The 9,446-nt window shown below is 40.1% G+C and overlaps 1 protein-coding gene across 1 annotated transcript; it reads left to right on the top strand.

Moving 5' to 3' along the window:
* The first annotated feature begins 878 nt into the window (after positions 1–878).
* avpi1 (arginine vasopressin induced 1) lies at positions 879–4,187 on the top strand. Its single transcript, XM_037685662.1, has 3 exons — positions 879–998; positions 3,335–3,701; positions 3,794–4,187. Exons 2-3 carry the CDS (start codon positions 3,376–3,378, stop codon positions 4,050–4,052), a joined length of 585 nt encoding a protein of 194 aa, XP_037541590.1. The 5' UTR covers positions 879–998; positions 3,335–3,375; the 3' UTR covers positions 4,053–4,187.
* Positions 4,188–9,446: the final 5,259 nt, after the last annotated feature.

Raw genomic sequence — 9,446 nt, 5'->3', positions numbered from 1 at the left:
TGTTTTGGGTTTTTTTGAATGTCCAGAGGACCAGATTTAACTTTTTTTAGAGGTTTCTTAAAGTCTTTGTTACTCTAATTCACAGACGAGGCCCCTCTGTTCCCATCAGGTGTGAAAACTGGCTGGGAATCAGTCTTAAAGTTGCATTATAGGTTTTTGAAAGTGGAAATCTGAGGCCTCCTCCTCTGTTAAGAGACGGCTTTTCTCTTTTTGCATAAATTGCTTCCTTCTCTCAAACCATCTGTGTTCTCGATCCAAAACGAGCACATTTTGGTCCTCAAAAGAGTGTCCCTTATCTGTGAGGTGGAGGTGAACAGCTGTCTTGTTCTGAAGAGCTGGCTCTCCTGTGTTGAGCCATGCGTCTGTGAAGAGGCTGTTGTAGAGGTCTGGACAGTCCTCGCTGCACTGGACCACATACACTACACCACTCTGTTTGTGTATGGGTGTTCTGTCCTTAGGGTGGACCAGCCTCTGTCTGAGAGTCCTGCTGGGTTTGAAATGTACTGGGATGTTGTGGTTGTTGAAAATCCTTCTGAATTTATCTGATACTCCAGCAACATAAGGGACGACAATGTTTTTCCGTCTGTTGTTCTCCTTTTTCTGTTTATCAGTGTGTTTTGTAGATTTCCTCGCTGACTTGACAAAAGCCCAGTTGGGATATCCACATGTTTGTATCCCATATCTCATATTCATCATGTCCTGGATGACTGAGAATGTTCACCATCACACTGACGTCAACAAATTGACACAGTACTCAGTCCGACGTGGCCCCGGGGTGGAGCCAAACACAAATCCCGCCTCTTCCAGCCTCTGATTGGTGGAAACAAGACTTCACTCAACCTAGCTGGGCGGGCGTACGGATGTATTTCTCCACTCCAAGCTGTCCGACCTGAATCGATTTGCGGGTGAACCTCCGCAAACAAACTAAATCCTATAAGAGACGCGTTCAATGTCACAAGAAGGGAGGACAAAAGGAGGTCTGAATCCTTTTATTATCGGTGGGTAAGCAATTTGCTTTTTAAAAACAAACATTTTATTTTAGCACATGACTGTCATAGGATTGGTCCTTTGTCTTTTTAACCCACGAGGCAACAGAACGTGGATTATTGGAGAAATGATTGTTTAAAGTGTTACAGCTCTTGATTTTGAGGACTAATCTTCTGTCACAATAATCTGATCACGTTTTGAGTAAAAAAAAAAAAATCATTTTACAGATTGTGGCTTATCGCAGGCGTGTGCACAAAAGGACTGCACAGAACGAGTCTGAATGTTTTTGTGGTAATGACTGACCTAGTTGGAGCTTGTTTTACTAGTTAATGTATAGGCAGGGCTTTAAAAGAGGAAGTGAAACTCGTTTTGACTCACAAAGCAGTTCATTAACCCAAAGAGAGTTTCAGCATATGTCAGCCAGATGACGCGTGATTTTGTCATAACCTTGACTAAATAGTGATGCACTAAATTAAAAACGAAGAGCAAGGAGCTAAGTAAGGTCAGCAGCTAAATGAGTCAAGAAAAACAGTGACTTTGTCACCAAATAATGTGAAATACTTTCATACAAGTCTGTGTGAAGTAGGGGTACAGACGGTCGTGCAGCACCCCCTGCTGGACACCAGAAGACATGCGACTACTAAAATATTATTTATTGAAAACGTACAAAAAACAGAATAGATCTTATTAGTGTTGCATATGTTTGAATTCTGATAACGTTTTGATCAGGTTGAGTGTTGCAAATTTTGTAAATATTGTTTGTGTGCCCCAAACTGATGTGAACCAATTAGAGCTAGGCCATGATGGTAGTTTATAGATGTCGACACTCCAAATTACAAATATAATTTTAAATGTCTTTATTCAAATGCATTTTAGTGCATATGCAGTGTTTGGTAATATGTCTGATTCACACATGTCTGCATGGCTGTGCTTTAAGTCTTAAAGGTGGGGGAGACTTGCAGTCACTTTTTTCAGTAATTCCAAATAAACTTTATTAAATTACTAATCATGCAAACATTAGTTACTGCTTTATTATGGCTACAAAAACGTGCACAATAACTAGTAAATTTTTCTGTCTCAGTTAATTATATCGAGTGATTTTTTTTTTAAACGATATGTTTTAATATTATATCTTTATTTATACCGGAAGTCCATTTGAGACATAAGTTCTCATTCTCAAGAGTAACCTGATTATTAACGATTACCTCAAAATACATCATTTTTTTCCCCTTAAATGACATTCTTGTTATTTGAAAAAGTGTTTTCTATTTACTGACTATTAACTGTAGTTTTTATTTTTTATATATATTAAAAAAACGGTTGATTCTTTTGTTATCATTGTTTATATTTCTTAGAAGTTCTGAACTACATAATCAGGCAAATTTGAATAACATGCTTTTGAAATGTTACAGCTGGGTAACTAAACTTTACTAGACAGAAAAAAATATTTGAGAAATAAATGTGGGATAAACCGTTAGAAATATCCATTGTGCAAAATAACGCATTTCAACAAACTATGCAAACATAAAAAATAAACACTAAAAAGGCAATTAATTTTGTATTTTTTTTACAAAAGGTGATTAAATTAAGTTTTAAGAAACTACTTCATTACCCCACTATTAATGATTCACAACCCACTTACTAAAGTTTTAATAATTAGTTATGAAAATTTGCAACGAATGAGTGAAATTCAGCAGCAAGTGAAACACTCGCCAACAAAGTCTCTTGATAATAAATTCACCCATAAATTCATAATTTTTATTATCGTAGCGGTAGCTCGGTGTTTGCGTCAGAAAGGGCGCAAAACAATAATGAAAATCTTTGCGCGAGTTCGCTCACTGCGACGACCGCTGAAGAAGAGAGCAGTCAAAAGAAAAGGAAAAAAAAAAACCCAGTACTAACAGTATTTGCTTAATTATTTAAACTTTTCAATCACAGATTGTTTTAATTGTAAACAGCTGAACAGAATGATTTTTACCAGGTCAGTGTTAGAGTCATGATACAGTCATTTGGTTAATTCTGTCTTGGACGTGTCCCGTTTACAAACGTAGGAGTAACAGAGAAACCATCTGCTGTGTAATGGGTTTAAAGTGCTGATCGTCACTCGGTTAAAGAATCAGACGCAGAGTTGCAGCTGACAGGCAGTTTTTCTTTAGTATTTTATTTTTGTTGCTGTTCTTTGCCTTATAAAGTGTCCTATCACTGATTGAGCAGATACAAGTGAACCCTATGAGGTGCGTTCAAAATGGATTAACCTGCTCAGAAAAGTCAGTTAATCATGTTCTACTTTTTCACCCGAAGACTTTTTTGCATTACAAACCATTTATTTTTGCTTCCTTCTCCACAGAGTTAATGTGACTGTATGCCAGCTTTCCTGTGCATCTCTGGATGGATACTAGAACCGCCTCCCCTCCTTCGTCGGTGCTGATGGGCCCTTCGTCCTCGCCGTGGCGCCTGGCTGAGAGGAGAAACAGAAAGGCGGGCTCGGGGAATATTTTCAGCAGCGTGAATCTGTGGCAGCTCCAAAGACTGTTCAGGGCAGCTGGAGACCAGGATGCCGAGCAGAGGGCCCAGCTGATTTGGGGACACAGAGATGAGGCAGAGCTGGCTCAGGCTCTACTAGGACTGAGAACTCGAAGTCAACGAAGAGCGCTGAGAACTAATGGGAGAGATGCTCTGGGCTCTCACTGGCTGCGAGCCTTTGATCACCTCAGGTAAAAAAAACACCTCTAACCTCACACTTATTTGTCAAAAAGAAAGTTGACTTTTTAAAATTGCTGCTAACTTTACACCTTTTATCGCTCAGAATTGGAGAGAGCTCGCCAAGCAGCCGTGAGAGGGACTCTGGGGAGGAGAGTGGTTGTAAAGCAGAGGCTCAGAGGAGTCCAGAACCCCAAAGACACACATCCGTGTCTGTGAGGGCAACGGCACAAGAAGCAGGGGCCAAATTAGCACTAACTGAGAGACAGAGACCTGCAGGGCCCTCTGAGAGACCAGCTACATCCAGCTCAGGACTGAAGAGAGGAGGGGATCCCGAGAGATACCTCCACCGAATACGCCACTGAAGAGACAGAACTCCAGGAGAGGACACGGACAAATGTCCTCCAGCTTGTATTGAAACTATAAAGCTGAGGGAACATTTCCTCGTAATGTTTGTAATGCATTGAACCGTTACAGCTTTTTCACCATGAACCACAGACCGGTGCAACGTATTTTATAACTTTAAATATTAATATTGCTTCAATTAAAATGAGCATCTTTTGTTCCTTTAAATACATCCTGGCACTAAGAATTGATTTTAATTGATGATGAAACGGTTTCTACAAAGACAACTTCTAGAAATTCGTTAATTCGTTGATGCATTATAGTTGGCTTTCCACTCACCAAATGCCATATAGAAACTTTTTGTAAACCTTGAAAATATGTTTGCTTTTTGAAATTTGCACCAACGAATGGCGCAAACTGAGAAACGTGTTAATGTTCCACGTCTGGCCTACGTGCCAGAGCCAGTTACTGTAATCAAATTTAGTTTTACATTTTGCCCTTCAACACATGATTCGAACATCATGTGGTTTTAAATAAGAGATAAAAGAGACAAAAATCTGGCGATTACCGTATTTTCCGCACTATAAGTCGCTCCGGAGTATAGGTTGCATCGGTCAAAAAAAATGCCTCATGAAGAGGAAAAAACAATAAAGTCACATTTATTTAGAAGTGTATTTCACAAAGTGCAAGAACAGACATTTAATCTGAAATAACAATAAAACACAGAACAAACCTGGGATCCTGAACAGGCTTAATTAACATAACAAGTCCGACAAGCAAGTTGCCAGTAAATTCACCAATCTCATTTCACATCAACTTTGGGGGCATTTTACTTGTGTTAAGTTTTTCTCAGTTGTCTCTAAATAAATGTTTGGAGGGTGGGGGAGCAGTAGACGAACAACATATAGTTTTCAAAAGCCTAGAGGGCCCTCTCGCGCCTGCAAACGGTGATATTTACTCTTTGGTTCATGTCAGTATGAATGAACATTTAACATGCCAGTCAAAAATTGCATCATGAACAAGAAGAAAAAAAAACGTATATAAGTTGCAGGACTGGCCAAACTATGAAAAAAAAGTGTGACTTATAGTCCGGAAACTACGGTAAACATTGTTTATGTGCTGCATTTTATAGACCAGTGCAGATGGAGAAATCTGTCTGATGATGGTGATGCATAGAAAAGATGGAGGTGGTGTGTTGAAGTGGATTTTCAAATTTAAGCTATATTTGGTAGGAAAATTTGTATTTTTAACTCTATATCTTATTTTCACAACCTTTCACCAAAGATTTGTTTATGCGTCAGATTTACAGCTCTGCTGAGAAACCAAAGTTCAAAGTTCAAAGGCCACTTGTGCATGAAAAAGCATCTCGTTCGAAGAAAAACAAACTTCTCATAAAGTCTGAAAACTCCAGATTTTTTTCTGCTGGTGTGTCCATTTTAATTTATGTCAAAAAAGTAATTAACACTTTTAAGTACATTTTATCTTAACTTTGTTTCTTCCATCTTTACCACATTTTTTTCAGTCCTTTGTTCTTTTGTCTTTCATTTCCTCCTTTGTTTACTATTTTGTTCTGTCTTTCCTTCCTGTCTTCCTCAAGCTCTTCTTCCTTTGTTTCCATCCATCCATCCATTTTCTTCACCCGTTTATTCCATTTTGGGTCACGGGGGTCGATGGTGCCCATGTCCAGCAATCACTGTGCGAGGGGCGGGGTACACCCTGGACGGGTCGCAATTCCATCACAGGGACACAGAGACAAACAAGACAAACAAACATTCACTCTCTCACTCACACCTAGGGACAATTTAGAGTTACCAATCAGCCTAACATGCATGTTTTTGGTCTGTGGGAGGAAACCGGAGCACCCGGAGAAAACCCACGCATGCACGGAGAGAACATGCAAACTCCACCCAGAAAGGCTCCTGGACCGGGGTTTGAACCAGAAACCTGTTCGCTGAGAGGCAGCAGCTCTACCAGTTGCGCCACCGTGCTGCCCTTCTTTGTTTCCTTATTCCTTCATTTGAATCTATTTCTGCAGTGAGTAAAACACTTTAGACACAGTGGTGATGAATATATGGAGGTCTGTCATGCTGTCAATCTGGGCGTCTTGTTCCCGAGTGATGGATGGAGCAGGAGATGGATCAACAGATCGGGGCCTCATCCTCAGTAATGAGGGTGTTCTTTTGGTCAGTCGAGGTGAAGAAAGAATGAAGTCCAAAGGCAAATCTCTTGATTTACTGGTCTGCGTATGCTGTATCCCAACCCCCATCTACGGTTTGGATCATGAATGAAGGACAGGGATCCCAGATCCAGTTGGTTGAAATGAGCTTCCCTTGTAGGATGGCTGGCTAAAGATAGTGAGCTCCATCATCCAGGGGGAGCTCGGAGTAGAGCAGCTGCTCCTTTGCATCGAAAAGAGTCACATGAGGTGGTTCGGCATCTGATTCAGATGCCTCCAGAATGCCTCCCTTTCAAGGTTTTCTGAGCACGTCCCACTGAAGAAGAGGCCCCGGAGCAAAACTTGCTGAAGGGATAATGCATCTTTTCTGGCTTGGCAACGCCTTGTGGTCCCCCAGGAGGAGCTGGGGGAGGAGGAATGTCTGGGTTTCTCTCCTCGACCTGATGCTTCCACAATCCAACGACGAATAAGCGGTTGAAACCATTAAATATTGTGTCGTGTATTAGTATTTTGTCGTGCATTCTGTATTTGAGTGTTGGCCTTCTTCCATGTATGCATGCCATAAAAAGCCACATCAAAACAAAAGTCAGTCTGATCGTGGAGCACTGACACTTGCATACTCCAGTTTAAAATGTGTTCTGTAAAAAGAAAGGGAAATAACAGCGTATGCAGACTAAAACAAACATTGTCCTCTAGTGGTCTTGCTTGTTAGTGAGGACGTCACAGCTGCAGTCACTAGATGGTGCCAACTGCTTTATTTTGAAAGGCAGAAGAGCCAGTTGGAAATAACTCATACTGTAGATTGTTTTTAACCGAACCCTTCCAAGAGAAAACATTACATGACCCTAAAGAGTTCAGTAATAAACTAATCATGTTAACGCTGATATGTATCAGCCTGTTTTAGTTTAATTGCTGTAAGATAATCTTCAAATGAAACCAATGGGAAATAAACACTGTGTTACTTTAGCTCCAATTTCCTCTTAATTCTTGAGCAAATGAAGAGAACAAATAAATCAAATTGGGGACGCAGTGCTCACTGTGTGTCCTGGATGGTGGAAGCAGCTATGAGGTGCAGAAAGCTCAGCTGATTCCCGCAAACACAGAGAAAGCAGCTGACAGGCTCAGATGTAATCCTCCTTTTGCTGAACATCTCACCTTGCTGTGGTGAAATAAATACAGTGCAGGACGTTTTGAAGCTTATGCGGGTTATTTAAACTTTTATTCACTCCATAAGCCTTGGGACAGTGAAGGATATGTGGGATGATGATACAGCAGGAGGACAGCTGGAGCTATATATTTTTCCACTCTTTAGTTTTCTAGTCGGTGCAGCGTGTGTGCACTGATTTCTGCAGAATGAGCACTTTATCTGATACGTACAGGGAGTTTTGCTCATGATACGTCTGCATTCCCAGCGCGGACCTGTTCTGGACGAGCTTTAAACTGTTATACTGCTGCTTTTCTGTTAATGAAAAGTAATCATTTATTTTCACGAGTTCATTTGTGGATATTTGTTTACAAGATTGCTGTTCATACATTACTTTAAATCATAATCACACATGGACACTTTTAAATCTAAATATAGGATGAAAGAGTTGCAGAAAACAATTAAATATGCTGACTTCTGTAATTCTCTTCAAGGTTTTATGATTCTCCACACAATAGTGCTCGGGGTGGTGACCTCAGACTCCTTTGTGGTACATTGTAGCCTTTCAGGCACATCTTAGCAGATTTTTTAAAGTTATGTGCATATAAATGAACATTTTTATGCTTCCAAAAGACTGAGTTTAATTTAGCTGTTAATAAAAGCGGACAGAGGAAAAGCCTCTTTGTGCAGTGTTGCATCAGGACTTGTAAATGACTTGTTTTTTTTACTGGCAGACTCTGCACGCCAGCTTTTAAACACAATTTTAAAAGAAAACTTAGTCATGTTGGGATTTATTTTCAGTATCTAGAAGATAGAAATAACATTTATTGTCTCTCAGTGGGGGAATTTGGTTGTATCAGCAGCAAAGTGACATTCAAATCCAAGCATCTACTGGATTTCAGTGTTAAGACAGTGAGACATTTCCCGTCCAGCTGTCCACTCGTTTGCTGATAGAGCATCTGAAGACAAATGTTTTTCTCTCTTTCTGGTCACAACTACTTCAGATATAAATGGAAAAAAAGTGAAACATTTGGTGCACAGCTTCCTGCATATCTCTCAAAAAAACAAAACAAAACAAAAAAAAAAACTGCAATGGACTGTTAACTTTGCATCTACTTTGCATTTTGATTAAATCCTCTTTTGTGACAGTCATAAATGACTTCCACCTCTCTTCCTGTCATTAAATCAACTAAATGACATTTTGCTTGACAACAATGTTTCTGAGTGTCTCTTCCAGATGAAATATTGAAGTCACCTGGTTTTCCTGTTTTGCATTCCAGACATTTTAAGTAAAGATAAGACGAGGAAAAGCCGACAAAGGAAGGGGAATGAGATGAGTGACAGCTGTATCTGGAACATAGAGAGCATATCAGATTTTTCAAACTACGAAAATAAACTTTGTGTGCGTGTGTGACTGACAACAAAAGTCGTTTTGGGGGCTCTTGGATAGGCAACGATCTGAGAATAGAATCTGTCCCTGATGCAAGGTAATTAGAGCAGGGAACAGTAATTAGTGAAATGATACATGCAGAATATGCTATATGCGTTCAGATAAGAATCCACACATACACACACACGGGCCCTTGTTCTCTCTGTTTCTGTTCATGAACGAACCACAGAACGCTGCAGCACAAACTTCATTGTTATTCCTTTGCTCTGTGTCACAGTCTTTGCTCTTATTTTCAGCTCAGTCTCTTGTTGACTCCTGCAGTCTCCAAAAGCACATGGTACTGCCTTCCTGCTCCTTTGAGGTAAACACACAACATCAAGCGAGAGAGCTGTGAAGGCAGGGGCCAGCATCCTTTCCTTTTACTCCATTCAAAGGAGTTCATATCACGTTCCTTAACCTTCAGAAATTAACGTATTTTCTGGCGTATAAGTCACTCCAGAGTATAAGTCACATCAGTCAGAAAAAGCATCATGAAGAGGGTAAAAAAACATATTTAAGTCGCTTCGGTATATAAGTTGCATTTATTATGTGTCACAGCTGAACTGTTGCGTTTATTATGCATTTATTTGATGGGCAAAACAGCTTCATTTTGCCTGGCCATCCATCCATCCATCCATCCATCCATCCATCCATCCATCCATCCA

Source organism: Nematolebias whitei, chromosome 1, assembly GCF_014905685.2.
Source record: "Nematolebias whitei isolate Nwh7 chromosome 1, NemWhi1, whole genome shotgun sequence".
NCBI lineage: Eukaryota > Metazoa > Chordata > Actinopteri > Cyprinodontiformes > Rivulidae > Nematolebias > Nematolebias whitei.
This window is presented reverse-complemented; position numbering and strand designations above follow the sequence as displayed.

Coding starts and splice junctions, on each gene's coding strand:
- avpi1 (XM_037685662.1), top strand. CDS start 3,376: ATGGATACTAGAACCGCCTCCCCTCCTTCGTCGGTGCTGATGGGCCCT. Junction 3,702..3,793: donor CGAGCCTTTGATCACCTCAG/GTAAAAAAAACA, acceptor TTTATCGCTCAG/AATTGGAGAGAGCTCGCCAA.